Source organism: Taeniopygia guttata, chromosome 1 (genome assembly GCF_048771995.1).
Source record: "Taeniopygia guttata chromosome 1, bTaeGut7.mat, whole genome shotgun sequence".
NCBI lineage: Eukaryota > Metazoa > Chordata > Aves > Passeriformes > Estrildidae > Taeniopygia > Taeniopygia guttata.
In genome coordinates, this window is record NC_133024.1 from 83837536 (window position 1) to 83858401 (window position 20866).

At 41.4% G+C, this 20866-nt stretch overlaps 1 protein-coding gene across 5 annotated transcripts in view; it reads right to left on the reverse strand.

The window, feature by feature from the left end:
• Positions 1-15676, reverse strand: part of GABRG3 (gamma-aminobutyric acid type A receptor subunit gamma3) — a 299388-nt gene extending 283712 nt beyond the window's left edge. For all 5 annotated transcript variants that reach the window (XR_012056994.1, XM_072932277.1, XM_072932274.1 and 2 more), the window contains exons 1-2: positions 15143-15676; positions 11832-11980 (exon numbers count right to left, since the gene is read on the reverse strand). Coding sequence is in view for 4 of the 5 variants with exons in the window: in XM_072932277.1 (XP_072788378.1) it covers positions 11832-11980; positions 15143-15195 (202 nt within the window). In the remaining variant the exon portion in view is untranslated. The remainder of the gene's footprint in view (positions 1-11831; positions 11981-15142) is intronic.
• Positions 15677-20866: the final 5190 nt, after the last annotated feature.

Genomic DNA, 20866 nt, shown 5'->3' on the forward strand with positions numbered 1-20866 from the left:
TGTTCATTCCAGATAAAAAAAATCTTTCCAGATTACTGCATCTCATCAGCCCTGAAATCATCTTTACTTATAGAAAAATCTCTATGAAATCTGGTTAGATAAACCTAAGCAACTCTTCTTTCAATTTAGACTTCTTCCCTTCAGTCCACATTGCCTTTGCACTCTTTAATTCAGAGGCTTTTGAATTTTTTGGTTTACTCAATGCACATTTCCCATAAGACCTTCCATGTTTTCAGACTTTGATAACTTTATAAGCCAAGACAAGGTCTGTATTTCTTTCTTTTGCTGAGGCCATTAGGATTTCTCTTTCTTTCAGCATCTTTGGTGTCAGTGTAGTTGCTGAACATTATTCAGCTCTTAGTGACATAATCTAACTCTAAAATTTTTTACTTATACTGCCATTCTTCCAGCCCCACAGAGTATACATTAAGGTCTAAATTGAAATCTAAATTAGTGGTTTACTTCCTCCAGAGTTAGCTGACTCAAAATTAAGTATAAAAAAAATAAATGCTGTCTTAACCTGCAGAATGATAATTGATGCAGACTTGCCCTTAGTAAACCAATGGCATCTGTTGGACATCTTTCTTTCCCATAGAAGCACCTTCTCCTCTACATTGTTTCCAAAAATCTCAAGAGAGTATTCAAACCACTGAAGTTTGGGAACTATGTTGGGCTTGGACTTTTTTCACTGACCCCCTAAGCCTCCTACAATGAGTAAATGCAGGCATATCAGCCATGCAAAACTCAGAAAGCTTTCTTCTGGGAAGCTACTGAGCAGAGAAGTGAGGAAAAGCTAAATACCAAAGTTCTGATGGAAACTTATCTCTGGTAACCATCAGTCTACTGGTCTAAAACCATCTGATAGAGAGACAGGAATCTTCACATGTAAAGATGAATATTTTTTTGCCTGCATCCCCCAAATTTCAGACTATAAAAGAGGTGTCAAGTAGTTTTAAAGTACTTGAAAATTTAGATGGTTATGAAAAAAAGAATTTGCAAGCTGGCTTGTCCTGTAATACTTTGGTATGTACATATCATTAGGAAGGCTATATCCCCTGTTGCAAAAAAACGACATTAAACTGTGTACAAATACTGGTTAAAGATGATAGCCATTCTCTCTAATTCATTAACTAACACATATTTCTTGACTGTGTATGGTCAGAATATCCAGGATTATTTAAGGTCATGGTTTCAAACTGTCTGAAGTACTGGCTGATAAACTCAGATCTCCCCTTCAGCAAAAGAAAATGTGAATTCAGCTGAACAAGCTCAGATGATTAAAGCAATTCTAATTGTACCCAGTTAATAACTAAATAGGAGTCTAGCAGCTTCTGGTAATGAGTTGCCTCAAAATGCAGTAATAAATGTCGTTACACAGGAATTGGTAATAGCAAGAAACTACAGCTAGCTCTTCCATCAGAATAGTATTCATGGGACAAAGAGCTCTAAGCTTTATAGGGTTTATGCACGTGTTAACCTGGAAGTTCAAGTCTAAGGAGTTCTGGTGAACATTAATGGCACTAGACTTAAGGATGCAAATTGGCATGCAACTGAATCTTGGCAGGAGCAAAATTCAGGACCAGAACATAGTGCTTGAAATCTGATTTTTTAATCATTGCAGTAAAGTCTTACTCACAGTAAAGGTCTAACCTTGAAACAGAACACTAAACAATGGTCACTTCTTCTATCAGACATTTCCAGTGAAATTCAAATTGAAAGTAAATAATAATAAAAAAAAAGACAGGTGAGCTATTATACTTGTTCAATTAAAAAAAAAAAATTGAAAGTTTCTTTGAATTATTTTATTTTCCTAGGCAGAGATAAAAAATACAACTGTAATTTGATTGTATTATAAATGTGCATTCAGGTTTTAAAATAAAAGACAGAAGAGCATAGCTCTTGTTACATTTGGTCTTTCATGGATATAAACACATACAAATAAACACCTAGGACAACTATAGGATTCTTCTGGTCCTGCACTGTGGATTTACACTGGTAAAAAAAAAAAAAAAAAACAGTACCTGAGCTTGAATCTCATTAAAATCCATGAAGACATTACTGTTGGACATATGTGAGTTGATCATGTGTATTAAAAAAATCAACAGATAAATCATGAGAATTTTAATAGACTCTTGAGTAAATCAAAAGTGGGAATGTTATACAATTTCATGTCATGTAGGGGAAAAAATATGCAAAAAGTTCCTGTCATTTTATTATACTTATTTACTACTCTGAATTATCCCATCCTTTTTAAATATCTCTTATTTTTTGATAGATCTCCACTATCCAGAACTGATGCTTATTTAATGAATGAAACCACTTTTCTTCCTTCAGAAAGCTTCCTCCACATTTGAAGTCTGTCCAAATAGCACTAATGTTCCTGCATAAATCATAAATATTTAGAAATATTTTTTAAATTTTAATATTGAGAAATATTTTTACAAGCTCAATTAAATGGAATATGTCTTACTGAGTTGTCATAAATTTAAAAATAAAATTATTTTTTGTTGAGAGTTAACCCTTCTTGCATTGTTCAACCAACACCCCGGTTTATTCTGGTTTTACCCAACACAGCGGAGGTAAAAAATGTTATAGAACAATACACATTTATAGAAGCAAAGCAAGTAGAACTAGATTTTTAGAAGGCACACAACTACATAAAAATCACAGTATGATCTCTGTTCAAGAACTACAGGGCCACTTGAGTTCTGCCCAAATTTTCACAAGACTTCTGAATGCAAATGACTAACAAGATTGGCTCTGCAGTAATGAGGTATTTTTTTTTATTGCTTTATAATGATATTTTACATTCTCTCATTGCCACATAAATTGTTATTTTTAAATTAGGACAAAGCTGTAATAAATCATTACACAGTTATTGGTAACTGCAATAGTAGTGATTATAGTGTTAATTTTTACTTTGCATTAATGATGATGACTATTCCAATTTTCCTACATGACCTTATAGGCAGCATCTATTTGCCTAGCTATTCTTATAAAACAAATTGCTATGCTAACAAATTGCTTCTTAAGACTAAATATGGTTGGCTAACACGTCTCCATTTTACAACAAATCACCACATTTGAAGAAAAACCTGGTAACAGGAAGTGTTAAGCTGCCATCACTGGACGTATCTAAAAGATGAGTGGATGTGGCACTTAAGGACATGGTCTAGTGCTGGATTTGGCAGTGTTAGGTTAAGAGTTGAACTCAAAGATCTTAATAATCTTTTTCAACCTAATTTATTCAATGAATCTCTTCTACAATGCTACGAATCTATCAGTGAGGAAAATTAAAAACCCTCATTCTTCCTGCATGGAAGAGAATGGGCTTGAAAACAGATGTCGAAGTCCTCCACTTGCTAGAGACACGGAAACACTGACAGAAATCCATACATTTTAGGTTCAAACTACCAAAACAGAAGTGCAAATGAGAATCAAAAGAAGAAAGAAAGTTTGGATTAAAGCAATATCAGGATAAGAACACAGTCCTCTGAAAACAATAATTTTTTTATATGCTAGGTTTGGTTGTCATTTTGTCCAAGAGTGCGGATGACAGTGTGCACATAAATGGACTCCCTCAATTAACTATAAATAACTTTTAGTCTTCATTTCCCACCATAACTATCAATCAATCTTCAGAACTTTCATCCTTCATTTACCATTCCCTAATGTACAAGCTGTAATTTTTCAAGTATTATGTTATGGAATGAAAACTGTAGATGTTAATGGTTAGGCTTGTTTTTCAATCAATCCCTACAGTTTTAATTTTTGTTTTACTTATCATCATCACAGGGGAAGAGTTCCTGTCTGATATCATAAGACTGAACAATAATAGAATTTGTTCCTGCAAAGTCTAGCAAGCTAGCAACCAGGGTCTGGATGAACAATAACAGCCAACAGAAAACTATACAGATGTAAAAATGAGCAACAATATTTAAATTAATATGTGCAGAACATAATATATCCCTGTTTTAAGATGACAGAACAATTAGTTTGTGCTGTGACCTTGAAAGGGCAACTAACACTGATCATCTATGCAGTTTACAAATACTTTCTAAGAAACCTCTTTAATGACAACATACTCTGGGTAATCAGAGAGGGAAGGGATAAGAAGAAAAGTATTTTCTTTTTGAATTAGTACCTCAGACTTTCCCTGACTCTTTACCTAACTTTCAACTCATGGGATCCATATAGTTTGAATGCTATACTCCCAAATTAAAAAAAAAAAAAAATAGTGAAGAAAAGACGAGAGAATAAGAACTAGCATCTTCTACATTTAGTTTTGTGTGTGACAGTTAAAACTAAGAGTTAGGCAAACATTAACTGTCAACCAAACTTTCCTACCTACAATGCCATTCAAGAAAAATATTCCATCTGTGTATGCATCAAGCCAGTTCAGCAAATAGTCACTGTCAGGAAATGAAACAAAAAATAAAAGTTGTCTGTGTAAATGAATTATTTACATTCACAAATATGAGGTTGTGAATTTAAGGGAGCTTGCTGTTTAGTAATTGGGTAAAAGGTCTCTTTCTCCAACACACAAGCAGTACACTTTCTTTCAACCCAAAAGACTACACACAAGATATAAGTACTGCAAAGATACAAGTGGCTTCTTAGAAATTAGAGAAAGTAGCATTTTATATAGACAAAGAACTGCATTACCTGGGGTAAATTATCGGCAGTAAATTAGGAGGTAAATTCAGAAAAACACAGTTTGATTACTAAAATATTTCTATATATTGAAGCACAGTAAGCTTTAAATTAAAGTGTTGTTTCCCAGCATTTGATTTAAATTGGGTGATCTAAACAAAAGAAAAGAAAAAAGGGAAAATAACCAAAACTCTTAAATAATTGGAAAAAATGAAACTGGGCTGCTTTGGAGAGTTTTACACAGAAACATTGAGTTGCAGAACTTCAGCCTCAATGCATTGGACTAAAATTTCTCTACTTATACTTTCAGTATGGCACATTAAAATTTTACCTGAGAAAAGGATGAATAAAAAGTAGGATGTTTCCCCTGAGGGTTGAAAAGCTGTAAACCAAAGCAGGTCAGAAAGCCAAGGTAAAAATTTCCCTGTACTCAGTCCATGGGTAAGCAATTAGAAAAGCAGAATTCAGGCCTGAAGAAAGCTCACTGCCAAGATCCAGTCCTAATCAGAGTTGCTCCCATGCAGGATTCTGAAAGAGCCTATGTTTAATGCACTGGACCAGCACCAAACCAAGACTATGTGCAAATAACCTGTTTGTTTATGTAATCTTCCAAAATTCAAACACGTATCACAAAAACCTGAAAGGGGTATTTTGGGGTGTTCATAGAGTAGTTTACCCCTAATTTCCTAACCTTGCTATTAATATTCTAGTAATGTTCATGGCAAACAAAAGCAAAATAAAACATCAGTTCCTGAAAATGGAAGATAATTGGAACTTCTGCAGAATCAGAAGAAATCACTTCTATCATCCCACCTAGAACAGAGATCGTTCTCATTCTCATTAAATAGCAACCTTTTCTTCAGGAATATTCCTCTTCTTGAGGATTTCTAGTTAGAGGCTAAATCACAACAAAAGTCTCTGAAAGGAAGACAGTACACTTCTACCCAACCAAAAAAAGATGGAAAACGGAAGTATCAGAGAGAGCAATTAAAGAATTTCTGAATTTTTGTTATGATTTTTTTCATTGAGCTATCACTATATTCAGCCCTGTTTCCTCCTAGGTCTTAGCCACAGCATTCTGTATCCTCAACAACAAGTTAATCAAGTTTATTCTTCCATATAAATCTAAATTAGACTAATCTCTACTAATTTCTAGTCTTCTGCAGTGCCCAGTACTACAGAAGTTGGATCCAGGACTATGGCTTTTCCCTCCTGAGTGGTACCATAATACAAACAGAATTTTTCCCGTCTCTCCTTCCCACATGCTCTACCTTTACACTCAAGTTGGCTTTCCAGGTACAACTGTCTATGATCAATCCTGAAGCAATGAATGTCTCTCTCACTACTTCATGTTATAAGATGCCTGACACTGTCTTGTACCAAAATGCACCAAAAAGGACTTAAAGCAGAAAGTAGTAATTTGACCTTGCATGACACTTCACAGCTTTCCCTGCACTATGATCTGGAAAATATTTTGATCTGTCAGGCAATATGCAACCCTCTGTCACCACATATGGGGAAACCTAGCTGGAGCTAATTTAAAGAGCGTCAGGTGTGGCAGTCAGCAGCTAGCAAAAATAACTTGACAGCCTCTGTGGTAATCGCCTGTGGCGCACTTCAGGGTTCATATCTGTGCAACATGGTAGGAAAGCAGGTCAGACAAGAAAAAGATTGTGATATTGCTTCAGAACTCAAGATTTTAAATAGGACTGTGCCTGGAAAAGGACAAATCCTTTAAAAACCAACAGAGTTGTTTCAACCAACAGATTTGCTCCTTGCACACACTGAGAAACAGGTTAAACTAGTTACAGAGAAAACATTTAACTGTTTTAAAAGAGAACTGCTGTTAATGTTCCCGAACAGCACAGTAAAGCACATCAGACAGAGCTTACTCTTCTGTGTTTGTTGATTCAAATGAGCCCATCTATTTGTACCAGCTGTGCTGGTACAAACCTACTACTAGTGAGAGCTGCACAGCAGTATCTGGACTGCTCTCATCTTCAGAAATATGGCTAATGGTTTTAAAGACACTGGAGGAGTAAAGAAAACCAGCATGACTCTCAAGACAACTAGAACTGGTGGAGTCAGGTATTTCATGTTCCAAAGTGATGTTATTTGGTCTTATAAATACATAATAAATACAGATGACTGCCAAAGGCTGCAAGGGACAAATAATTTTAGAAGATCCAAGAGGAAACCATGAGTTACTGCAAAGGGAGGGAGGGAGGGAGGGAAGGAGGGAAGGAAGGAAGGAAGGAGGGAAGGAAGGAAGGAAGGAAGGAAGGAAGGAAGGAAGGAAGGAAGGAAGGAGGGAAGGAAGGAAGGAGGGAAGGAAGGAGGGAAGGAGGGAAGGAAGGAGGGAAGGAGGGAAGGAAGGAGGGAAGGAGGGAAGGAGGGAAGGAGGGAAGGAGGGAAGGAGGGAAGGAGGGAAGGAGGGAAGGAGGGAAGGAGGGAAGGAGGGAAGGAGGGAAGGAGGGAAGGAGGGAAGGAGGGAAGGAGGGAAGGAGGGAAGGAGGGAAGGAGGGAAGGAAGGAAGGAAGGAAGGAAGGAAGGAAGGAAGGAAGGAAGGAAGGAAGGAAGGAAGGAAGGAAGGAAGGAAGGAAGGAAGGAAGGAAGGAAGGAAGGAAGGAAGGAAGGAAGGAAGGAAGGAAGGAAGGAAGGAAGGAAGGAAGGAAGGAAGGAAGGAAGGAAGGAAGGAAGGAAGGGTTAAAAGCAAAATTGATCTTTGTTGAAAATGTCTCAGAAAACAGACTGGTGAAGCTTTCTTCAACATATGCAATTTGGAGTCTTCCTGTAATGATATATCTGAGAATGTAATGAGATATCTGAGAAACAGAGGATGCAAACACAAAATATAAATTGCCTTACTACTCTGCCATTTGAAACCTAATCGAGGGTGGTACTTTTTCCCTCCCACTACTAATGGCACAGTTGTGAAATCTCTCCTATACTAACTTTTTCATGGACTACTTTTACAATGAAAGAAAAAGACAGCATATTAGTTTCCACACATAAGCTCACTCAGGGAATGTGACCAGAAAACTTTCCCCTTGGTTACAAATTTTCTGTTTAAGTCAAATTATATTCCATATGAAGTTAAGCTTGAAACCATGTAGGGTTCTGAAGGTAGCTTTTCTTTTCCATAATTTTGTTGTGGTCTAAGCAGTCCACTAAGGAAGGTGAGAGGAAAGATTTCAATAAAGTAAACTGACTTTGAAGGAAACTGTTTTTTTCATTGCTGGGTTTTCTTTTGTTTCTTTTTTTTGTTTGTTTGTTTGTGTGATGTGGTTTTTATTTTCATTTAAATTTTAGGCCTGTCAAAGAAATAAAAAAGAACTATGAAAAAATCTTGTTTATCACTAGAATCTAGATGAAGCTGAGAATTTTTTTTAGCTGTATATATCATCATTCTTTTCTGTGTCCTATTGGTTTGCCTAATATTTGTCTTTTCATTTTATTAATAAATAGGAAGTAAAACTTCAAGGCCAGAACCCAGTCCTACTAAATTTCAGGATTTAAATCAATGGGACATAGGAGGGAAAAAGCACACTTGCATGGTAGCAAGTCTTACTTCATGTAGAAAATTATGCATTTCCATTAAACAGGTCGTAGAAAATTGTGCATTTCCATTAAAGAGGTCTTCAAAGCACTTTGAAACAAAACACAGAATACCTGACTATGGAAGAGATGTTAAGACCTTCATAGGTCTGAATTGGTTTAGTTTTGTTCTAGGATTGTTGCCTTTCATACCACACAAGAGACCTGAGTATCTCAGATCTATTATTGTAGCTGGTAAAAAAATAGGTGAAAAGATGCTTTACATCATAAAACACTTTTCTTTTTGATCCAATCAGTACACTGTTATTAGCTGTTCAGTATAAAGTGCTTTCTTTCTTTATTTTTTTTTCAATTCAAAAAAGCATATATTTTTTTGTGGTATAATGGAAATTTTCCAGATGCCACCAATAAAATAAAAACCCTCAAAAGCCATAATATTCATGTAAATAAGAAATCTGCCAAGTGTGTGGCCACAGGGGATGCAGTCAGGCATTCCCCTGCTGGTAGAGCCCTGCTATGTTTCCAAAGATCAAAGGAAATTCCCTTTTAGTGAGACGGGTTCTGTTAATGTATCAGTTTGCTAATAGCCTTCACAGGTTAGCTGTTTTGCCTAATATTTAGTTTGTTCAATTCACTCTTTAAAAATCCTGGCTTGGAACCTTGCAGATGATGCCTGAAGTACTGAGTGTAGATTGTGCCTATGATCTGAGCAATAGTCATTTATGTGGAAGCTGAGGCCAAGTACAGGTCAGGATGAGGGGGAAAAGAAATAGTCCTAGCCTTGCATCCAAGCAATGACCTACACACTCTTTGCAGTGGTTTAATGTGCTTGGATGACAGGAGGAAAGAGAGTAGCTAAGTGTTCACAGCTTCCTCATTGATGGCTGTACTGCTGGCCTGGAGGAGATGTGCTTGCTGACACCTCAGTGCCCACAGTATGGTAAAAGGGCACTCAGAATATGTCTGTACCAGGTAGGACTTTATTTTGAGCCAGCCAAAATATCAGTTGCCCTGAGAAGAGAAGTCACTGCCTGTGCCAGCATACACTTTGATACATTTTATTCAGCACAGTCTTCTCCTTTTCTCCATGGTTTTTGGTTGCAGAAGTGTCTTCTTAAGTGATCTGAAACTGGTAATCCTAACCTTAGGGCCTTTCTGACTGCATTCAGAACAAAGATAATTTCCTCGGGACCATAGCTAAAGCTACACACTGTTAGAAATAGTGTATTTGCAATAAAGGATTGAAAAACTGAGTGAAGAGCAGTGTGACATGAAGTGGTGAGTGTCCCTGTCCTCTGGGTCAGACAACTTACTTCCCAGCAGTACCATGCTAATGTAAAGGCCCTAGTGCATAGGTGACTGCATATGAGTCCTGGATTTAACCCTCAGCTGATCTTCTGTTTGATTCTGAAAATTACTTCTTGTTTTTTCTACTTGTTGACTCCATGCTTCCTCTAATTTCCAAAACATGCATTTTCCTATTGTATGGACTATTTTACCTGGCACATTACCTTTTTTCCTGCTGCTCTAGCTGGTATGTATTATGCTTTAAAGCATTTGTATTAATACTGAGACCTTCAGGGCTGCAAGACAATTCTGTTGCCAGGACATGTCAACCACCCTGTTAGGAGAATAACTGGCTCCCTGATGGAAAGGAAGATGTGCTTGTGTGTGAGGCACCAGCCAGCAATTCAGAGAAGCTATCTGTAATGCCTGATTCTCTAGCATTCCCCTTGTGTTCTCCTTGCCAAATGCGACAGCTCTGCAACTTCAAAAGGGCAATGTTATTTATCTGCATCAAAGGTAGGAGAGGTGCAAAAAGGGACCAGGGGAGGAAGCAGAGATGAACTAACTTCTGTAGCATCTGAACAACACCCAGCTCAGGTTCTGAAATATCCAGATTGCTATCAAAGACAAAAAATGGCCTAGGACCAAGATGCTTGATAGAAATAGATGTAGTTGAGAACTGTAAAATCTGTTTGATATATGAGAAGCTGTGTAATTTGACTCCTTTCTCTAAAACAGGATTTACAAAATGTGGTGGAGACACAAAAGGAATTCTTTTGGTAACAATGACTTCACAGTTGCTGTAAGATATGTCTGACCTCTACTGATTTTATGGCAAATGAGATGGGGATTTTGAGTGATTATTTTGCCCCACATAAGCATAATATAATTCACTGTGCCTTAAGTCAGTGATCTGAGGACACAGTGTACAAAATAGATCAAAAAATTTGTCTGAGACTGTCTTCCAGATGTTGATATGGGAGGGAAGGTATGTTGAAGCACCTCTCCATCAGATATTAAAGATAGCTAAATCCAGTATGACAAACTAAGTAGAGAAAGATAAGTGTCACTTTGTGATAAAAACAGGCACACCTATCAAATATGATCTTCATAAATACTATGTAAAATCAAAGTAATAGCTACAAAAAAACCTAAACTGACCCTCTTTTTAATACCACAGGATAGTCTTTTTCTTTTTTCTGCTACTGTTGCATTATTGTGTAGCTATGAGACCCTTATAATTGTAATGATGAATACATATGCTCAGCTCTTACTTCCCTCTAAACTGATCCAAAGGGATCACCTAGAAAGCATGTCAATACATGTGCATTCACAAACAATAATTACACTTATAATCAGTCGTAGGAATTCTCAGCCTAATCCCTGCAAATATTTAGGAAAAGCAATATATTAGGTGATTGTTTTGAGTATTCCCCATTCTCAGTTTGTTCTGAAGCACATGCAAGGTACAGTAAATATAAATGATGAAATCTTTCTGAATTCTGTCATACAAATTTGCTGTAAACAAACTGAGCAGCAGTTATGCTACAGCCATTATGTAAGTGGAGCACTAAAAAAAAAAAAAACCAAAAAAAAAAAACACAAACAAAAAAATCAAAGAAAAAAACACCAAAACAAAACAAATACCCAAACAAAAAAACCCACAACTGGTTTGAAGCCTCATTATACAAATTAAAACAATAAAATAGCCCAAGATGGTTATAGCAGGTACCTACAGGCTCTTAATTAAATTTTTTACTTATATGTAGTAATGCTGACCACAAGACACTTTGATTCTATAGGATTTCTTTTGGAGATGTCTGCTGGTTTGTGCAAGATCATCTCTGGAGTTGCCCTATACACAGGCAAATCCCAGTGCCTTAAGGAACAGCAGTAAGGAACACAACTTTCAGGAATATATTTTGAAGAGAACAGGTTCACATTCTTCTCTTGCTGTGTCCTACTTTTTGTTTTAATATGCTGAGATTTTGTTTGCTTCTCAGAGTGTGAGATTTTCAGCATAGACTGGATGACTAAAGAGGTGTGTTCCTTCCTCTGCCAAAGACCTTCTGAATACTTAAGGACTAGCCCTTCCATATCCTCACACAAACTCTGTACAAACCAACCAGATTTTAGGACCCTAAGCTACTGGCAGATTTCCTTGTGAGAATTAGCATTATTTTTTAAAATACTGACTTAGAAATAAACTTCAGCCAAAAAAAAAACTTAATCTACACTTCCCCAGATATTTGTGCATACTTCCAGAATACAGTAACATGTCTTCTCTGCACCCAGATAAGCTTATCCTCACTTGTGCAGAAAGAAGTACTTACTTCCAATATCTGGCCGAAGCTTTTTGTCATACTCTCTCAAGAGCTTATTTAGTATGAGAGTCACATCTGTGTCTTGTGTTTTTGGAGCTAAAACCCATTTTTGGTTAGTTGTTCCATCTTCATATTCATCCTCTTCAATCTTTCTAGAACTGCAAAACAAATGAAACAAAGAGATATTATTTTACATTGTTAAAATAGTAGGCAACAGGATGCAGCAGGATGCAACAGGTGCAACAGGATTTTCCCATTAACAATTGTTGAGTATCTGTGGATGGGTCATGATTGACAATTGTTTAGAAGTTTTCTTCTGAAAGTGTCTTCAGAAAGTTATACTATAGAAGATAATACAGCTATCAGAGTAGTATTTTATATCCTGTATTTTAATGAACCTGTTCTGACTAGTTTACAATATACTTTACAGAGAGCGAACATCTGCAGTATTACTTTATTAATACATCAAGACAACTGATTCATCTCTTGCACAAAGGCTAATAAGAGTATTAAAAATTCAGATCTGTTAAGGCTTCCTGATCATTTTATCCTATTAATAAATTATTATACTCTCAGTGCATGAATTTCAGCGTTTAATGTATTACAAGGATTAGAATTAAGAGCTCATTCCTTGAATTTGAGATGGATTATCACAAGCACAAAAACACATTGAATAAATTAATGTGCATTTCCCTGCAGCTCTAGTAACTTTTTTTAAAAACAGTACTACACCAGGAGCTGCAACTTTGTTCCTTTATAGGTGGATTATGTTTATTTTAAGGGTATATTTATGCAAATGTAGTGAAACTACAGTTTGGCCAGAAATCACAGCAAGAGCTATTTTCACACAAGACTAATTTCATTTGTGCAGCTTTTTGTGAATGAACTTTAAAATGTTGATTTGAAAATGATATCTTCATCAGATGTATCTTTTGGTATCTTAGAAACCAAATCTGTTTGATGCCTCTCACTGGAGAAAATCTATGACAGACTGAAATAAGTTATTAGGAGAAAAGATAACCTCAGTGGTGGAACCTATGGAAGGAATCATATGTTATTTCAACCTGCAATTATCCAGAGGATATTATACCATTTGCAACATTTTTACATAAATGTCAAAAATTATGTGAGGTGCAAAGCAGTGAAGAACAAGAGGAACCAGCCTTGTTTGTTCATGGGATGTGCTACACACATCTGTGCAACTTTCTTTCTCTCCCTCTCCTTTTCTCCATAATGACACTAGTGTATTTTAAAATACCTCAGATGTCCAGAAGATTTGATAAATACTCTATCTGAACATAAAAAAACTGATACAAATATAAAAGTTTAATCACAGAGCATCATCAGCTCTCACATTGCTTGAAGACCACTATTTGAGAATGTAATGAAACTTTAAACTGAAACTGCTTTACAGCCAATATACCCCTAAAGATTAATCATGAATCACTTAACATGACCTCACAATTTGCAATTGCTGCAGGCACAATTTCTATATAAAAATAATTCTTAAACCTAGACTCTGTGGATTTTCTTCAGAGAGCTCATATAGCTGAGTTGTAAAAGTAGAGAATACTTAGGACAAAATTTTGAATAGAGAACCACTACTTTTCTGTTATTTTCTAAAAACTTTACTTTTTTTTTTTTTTTTTTTTTTTTTTTAATAATTCACCCAATGAGCATTGAAAAACTCAAGAGGGTTTTGGGAGAATTTTTTTTTACCATCACATTCATTATTAGCCCTGTGTTTTAATACTGCTGTTACAGAACCATTCTCAAAGGAGGTATCATCTCTGAACATACATGGCTGGTATTTCTGAGCTGAAGCTCTGCAGTGATGCTGAATTGCTGATAGCAAACAAGGACAAATCATATGTTTTTTTCTGCTGCAGCCACCACAACTTTACCACAGGAATTCAGACTGCACTTGTAAATGAGAACTGAGTTCAGGTAGTATCATGATTCCTATTTCAGAGAGATGCTGCTTTAAAACAAGTCATTAACAAGAATCTAACTAAGCACTGGCAGACCTATTAGATCCCCTCACTCTAGCAGCTTCTTTCCTAGAAAGTACCTCCAAACCATTTAAATTCTTACCTATCTTCTCAGTTAAGACTGGAGATGGGAGAGGTTTCACAGTGGATAAGACTAATACACTAGACACATATTTTTCAAGCTTTTCTGCTTTCTTCCTTAAGAAGTTATTATTTCTCTTCCATTGCTTGCCTCTACATAGTTAAAGCATAGTGCTCCTTCAAGGCACTTGAGGTTGCATTTTTCTTCTGTAACCCTACTGGTGACTGCCAATTCCTATCATATTCCTGTGATCCAGAGAAATAACTATAGGGTGATGACAAGCCAGTCTCAAACTAGGAAGGAAGAAAGGCTGTATGCCTTTCCCCAACTCTTCATCAGTTTTGATTCTGTAAGGAGACAGAGAAGAGACTGTGCATAGACTGCAAGGGAAGAAGTCTAGAAAACACTGAGAGATTGTCAGGAAAGGATTTATTTCCTGCAATAGGTGCGTCCCACACTTGCTGTGGAGGCTGGCAAGAAGCATCCTCTAGTTCCTGTGGGGATGTAGGAGATAGACACCACTCAGGTGTGGGGCAGGCTGCCAAGGAGGACAGGGGAAGGCCTTCGAGCATGCCTGTAGCCTGGTTTGTAGTGGTTCCTACGGGGGGGAGCTGAGCTGACCCCTTTGCCTGGGCTATTCTGTGAGGGTGTATGACAACCCCGGAAAACCAAAAGGACCGAAGTCCAAAAGGTCAGGGCTAACGCTGCCGGCTGTGCCCCTCTTGCCTCTAACAGCGGATACTGAGCCCCGTCGGGCAGACCCTTCCCGGCCCTGAGGCGGGGAGCAGGGGATCGAGCATCCCGCGGCTCACCCTCTCCCTCCTCACGCCGGCCCCGCCCGCGGATCCCCCGGGGGTGGCGTGCAGGGAAGCCGGGGCCGCGACGGGAACCCGGACAGCTCCAGCCGCCGTCCCACAGGGCGCCCGCCGGCAGCCGCCCGAGGGGGAAACTTTCTGCCGGGCCGGCTCAGGACAGGGCCCCCGCGGGCAGCCTCCGGCTTCGCGCGGCGCCGGGAAGGGACAGCGGCGGTGCCACCGCCCCGGGAGCACCGCGGAGCCGGGCGGGTCCCGGGATGGGAGCGCGTCTGGGAATAGAGCCCCGCCGCGGCGCGGAAGAAGGTGGGGAGAGCCCAGGGCTCGTCCTGGGTGTCGAATACTGTGCAAACTCCGGCAAAGGGGACTTTAGCCCTCCAGCCCCAGTGCAGAGAGGAGAGGGGCTGGAGGGAGGCGAGGGGAGCGCAGACTTACCAAGCGTGGAACACTGAGAGGAGGAAGAGAAGCGGCAGGAGCTTAGCGGACATGGTCCGGACAGCGCTGGCCAGGTGAGAGGTGCGGTAGGATGAAGGAAACGTTGCAGAACGTTCACATGGAAGGAAGAATGAGGCAATGAGGTAAAGGTCTGAGCCTCTCCTCTTCTGTATTCTCAGCTTAATACCCTGAAGAAAACACTCTCTTCCACAGCGCTCCGAGAAGGGAGGGGGGAGGCGAGAGGGGAAAAAAAAAAAAAAAAAAAAAAAAAAGCAGAAGAAGTGAAACGATGGGAGAAATCCCCAGCGGAGAGGCCAGGTATAAATCAGGCTCCGCGGGCTGACAGGTGCTCAGCGGGCACGGAGCTGCGGCGCGTCCCCTTTGCAGGCAGCCAGCTGCGGGGTGCAGCGGCGCGGCCCCTGCCGCTGCCCGGGCTGGCGCTGGCCGTGCCCCCCGGGCGGTGCACAGCGCCGAGCAGCCCGGGCCCCGCCGGGCCGCGGCTGCCGCGGGGCGGGCCGGGCCGGGCCGGGCCAGGAGGGGGGCGGGCAGGGGCGGGGGGAAGGGGCGCACCTTGCCCCCCCCGCGGAGCGCCTGCCCTCAGCCAGCCCCGCAGCGCGGCACCGGAGCGCTGCCGGGGACCGCCCCGCATCGGAGAGCGCCTCGTCCCCGCTCCCTGCCCAACAGGTTCCCGCCTCGCCGGCAACTGGAGGAGCCGGGAAGTGAACCCTGCCCCCGCCCCAGCGGGCGCACACACACGCACACAAGAAAGGGGGAGCAGCGAGCCCGGCAGCCGCAGTCAGTCGGCAGCCGGGACTTCTCCCCGACATCACCAGCCCGATGGCCCAGACAGGATGGCCGGTGGAAGGATCCCCGTGCTGTTTTGCGGGATGCCCTCACGCTCAAACCCCACAGCCGAAAGTCCCCCCGACCGCCCGGGGCTGGAGGTGCTCTCTTCAGAAGGAGGGAGAGGGGTCGGGCGCTGGTCTCGGGGTGATCGGAGCGACGGGCATCCCGATGTACACACAGGCGCAGATCCGTGTAATCGGTGCGGCTGCTTACACGGACAGCTAGGCAGTGTGTTTCGGTATCTAGGTGGAAGTTTGCATGCACTGTACGAATGCATGAATACACATTTATATGCACAAGGTATGCCAGAAAAAATGTATACACGGAGAAAAAAAGAGGTCTACATGATCCTGTAGAGCAGGTTACATGGACTTATGTGTACATTGTGAACTTTGGAGTAAATTAGGTTTTTCTGCTGTGAGAACTCGGAAATGAGACAACAATCAAGTGTATTCAGGGCAAAATTAGTTTGGGTTTGGACAAGCTTTGTCTTTCTACTCCAGTAGGAACAGCACAGATCTGATTTTTAGCGACTTCAGTTCTCTTCAGGTGTGTGGAGCTTTGCACCGGGCATCAGGGTATTCGGAATATTCCCCTTTGTTTTCAGAATGAGGAGTGAAAATTTCACTTACGTAATGGTAATTTGAAAACAAAAACCTATGCCAGAAGTACAGCGAGTACTTTCCTGTGATCAGAAATCTCGGGAGTGCAAATCTCTGTCTCCTTTTCCCTTACACATAACTTCCATGTTCTGGAGCACTCGTTTTTAACTGTTTAATAGAAAAAAAAAAATCTTCTAGAAGATGCAGTCTTGCTTCTGGAATAACACCTACATTATGCCTAGAAGAGCTAGCTATAGAGAGTTCTGTTCCCGAGTAAATTTTTGACGGAACGACACAGCTTAAGGAAAATCTGTCGTGAGTCAGGCAATTAACTCTCAGTTATTCACTTTAGGGATTTTCTTTCAGCCTTTCGGGTTCTGTTGGGTTTTTTATTTCCAACCTAAACGCCTCTTTACTAGATTATATAGCAGTGTTTACTTTGTCTAATTGCAGTTACCGTGAATTGCTAATAATCATTTGTTATAAGGCTTGTGCTCTTTTCTGTCACCAGCAGAGAAATGCGGGTGGAAGCCAGGCCGCCTGCTGCCCTGAGAAAATGAGGGAGGGAACCGACGGCGACTGCTCGGGAGTTGCCTGGATTTCACCGGGAATAGCTATGCTGACGGTCAAGCAGCAGCACGCCGATCCGCTGGTGTGAAGCCTGCGGGAGCACCGGCGTTGCGGGGCGGGCGGGAGGCGGGACGGGCGGACAGGGGGAGCCGCCGCCTCCCAGAGAGCCGAGAAAGTCCCGCCAGCGCCGGGGAGTCCCGGCGGCAGGGGTTTGGTATCGCTGCACGGCCACGGACAGCAGGCACTTGAAGGTTTCCTGAAGGCTGCTGCTTATGCCAACATCATTTAGGGCTCCCAGTGCCCATGTCCCGGCTCGCAGCGCCCGCGCGCTTGGAATGCAAGGAAAGGAAGCGCCCGTCATGTAAGGAGGTGTTTCCCCTGCGCTGGCTATATGAAAAAATGTGTGTATTCACACGGACACTCGAATAAATAAAAGCTTGACCCGGCCTCGGCAACCCTGCCCAGCAGCGCGAAGAGCTGGGGCGGTGCTGCAGCATCGAAGGCTGAGGGCCGGGGGAGCTCCCGTCGCTACCAGTGGGATGGAGCGGCTGGGGGCCGCCGTGCCTCTGCCACCTCCCGGATGGGCGGCACGAGTGAGACAGATAGTAGGCAGCAGAAAGACCCGGAGGAGAGACGCGCCGGCGGCGATTTACGATGAGAAATGGCGAGGGCAGGTCCAGCTCCGCATCCCCGCTCTCGGGGACCCCCGTGCGGGATGGGAGGGAGCCGGCAGAGGCTTCCCCGCCGCGGCGGCTCCGTCGGGCATCGCTCCGCCTCTTCCTCGCCCGCCAGCCCCATCCCGCCCTCAGCGCATCCTGCCGCGGTGCCGGGATCCTCTGGCGGCGGCGGCGGGAAGCGCGGGGGATCGGGCCGGGTCTCCCACCCCACGCTGCCTCCAGCCGGCGGCAGAGCGCTCGGTTACCCCTGAGCCGTGAAAGGAACTCTCTGTGACCATCGAGTCACTCAGACCTCGAGAAAGACCCTCACAGTGTCCCCTCTTTCCTTGCAGAGTGTCAGAAATTCCCAAGGCTCGATCGGAGCAATATGGTTCATCGATTATTAACTCCTTCTTCTCAGACCGTAGGAAAAAAGGTGATGCTTAAGGTTTTTTTCCCGTTGTCCTCGGCGTGTTAATGCCAAAGGGATACTTTAGCATCACTCTTCATTACACCTCATGCCTCGTTCCTTTCTGCTCCTCCTTTTCATACTCACATCCTCTTATTTTACTTTTAAGCACACTCTCTGCCTTTGCTGAACCTTTCAAGTTGTATATTCAGGTAAGGGTCATGATTATCCAGCACAGGTTTTAACAAAAGAACATTTAATCATGCTATGTAATTATAGCATAATTATTTGTGCCATGGCTAAAATGATGATGTTCTCAGTAATATTCTTCAGCACAACAAAATGCATCCACATTTTAACTTACCTGCATTGCACTTTCACAGAGGGCGACTCTATTTTCAACCTGAGGGATACCTCTGTGGTATGTCCTGTGCAGTGGAGAAGCATGAGTCTCTAAAAGTAGCTGTGTAGGGAGCTAGCTGGCATAAATAAGGGGGGAAATGCCAAAGAAGGGAATGGGACTTGTGGATCAAATTCCTCACTTGCTAGAACTGGGAGCCCCATCTCAAGCACTGAATAGTTTGGGCATCTGAATTTTCTGAGATGCAGTGTGAAGGAGAGCCCTACTGGTGGTTTTCCTGGCACCCCAGGGCTACCTATATACCATGAGAAGCAAAGAAGGGAGCTGGGGCTGCTCTGAGACAAAGAAGGAAGGACCTGAAATCCATATCCTACAGATCCTGGAGTCCTCCAGCTGAAGGCTTATTAGAAACTTCTAAGAGGCTTGAGCCAGCTGTTGCTCCTGCTGGAGCCTTTAGGTAGGAAGTTGAATCCCAGAGGTCCTGACAATTTCTGTGTGCTCTCAGTTCTGTCCTTCAGCACAGGGCTCTCTTCTCTCTGGCTCATGGGCAGGACAGGGAGAATTCCTCCTGATGCTGCTACGCTGCAGCTTTTCAGCAACTTCGTGTAGACTTCTGGAAGAAGCATGGACATCCAGGGCAGGCAGGGCCGCTCCTCTGGGGCCAGGCCACCCTTGAGCAGCTGTCCTGAGAACATCAAAACCACCAACCCCCAGTGAATGAAGAACTGAGCTCAGATCCACTGAGGCCTAACTGCCTTTGATGGCTGGATCCAACATTTATTATAATTTATGTGTTAAGTTATAGTGGGTGGTTGCCCTATTTGTAATAATTTTCCTACCTATAAATCCAGCCTATCATTGTTAGTACAGTCCATTGCAATCTATCAGGATTTCTCAAAACTCTCCAAATTCATCTAACTGAAATTAGTTGGTATCTTCAATCAATATTCTTACTTTTTACTTCACTTTTAGCCAGGGACTAATTTAAGCAGCAACTTTTAAGACATTATGACTGTGAGAAGTGATAATTGCTTTTGAGGATGGCACGGAAAATGAAATAATACATTACAGAATGGAACACTTACACTTCAGTCTAAATTAGGGGTAATCCTTGGAAGATCCTTCAGAAGTCCTTCGGGCTTCAGAAAATCTAACTTCCAATCTTTCTATCTTCTCAAAATTGAACAAATGTCTATAACAACATAGTGGAAGATGCAAAATTGGTAAAGTAAGGATGCCATCTGAGAGTCACCATGCAATGACCATACTTAAGCATTTGTAGTGACATAAAAACATAGGAAAAGTTAGAAAGGACTCAAGCAATTTTATCATTTCAGTGTCAATTCCAATCTGAGAAGAAAGGGTAATAGGGAAATACATCCTTATTACAAAGAACTTTATCTCCAGATTTAAAAAATCTGCAAGCACTACATTCCTCCTCTCTACATAAAATGAAAAGCAAAATAGTTTCATTAATTTTTCTTCAAAATTTACCTTAGATGTTGATCAAGAATTTTTGAAAGATGAGATTATTTCATAAAATCATTACTTCCTCAGTTTTGTATAAATATGTTCAGTTATTCCACAGAGGGCACATTCCATTTAGAAAAAAGCTGAACACAACTCAAGATAACAGAAGAGGCTTCAGTTTTAGAACATACACTGTTGCTTAAATTCATCCTTGAAGTAAGCTGGCACAGCTCAAATATCAGAAATTAAAAATCTCTTCCATTGTATTTGACTTGTTCTTTCATTTATAAGGGATGTAAGGAAGGAAATTTGGCAGCAGCCTGTACAAACTTCCCCTATAGTGCTGAATTGTTGTAATTCACTTCTCAACTCTTTTTTCATGAAAGCATACGTGAAAAAATCAATGAGAAGCAATTCCTATTTATTACTCCCTGTGGCCATGACTAAGCTGTGAAGTAGCTGTGTCCTGCAGGGTCCTAGTTCATCCGTGCTGGGGACAATGAACAGCTTACTGCATTCCCAAAAGCCCAAGCTACTTCCAGGGGATATCAGAGGAAGTTGATGCACATCCAGACACCACCCCACCCTGGGGAAGGACAAAGCCAAGATGTCGTGGTTGAGCCAGGACCTGGAAAATGCTCCCATGTCCCACAGTTCAGATAACATCTCAGTGAGTAGTGATCTTCCACACACACAGTTCCACTGACTGTGGAGAGATGTAAATTGTGAGGCAGGATATAATGCAAGGCAATAGCATTTAAGTATTCCAGCCTGGAGTGTGTTGGCCTATTGAAGCATCTTCCAGACTAT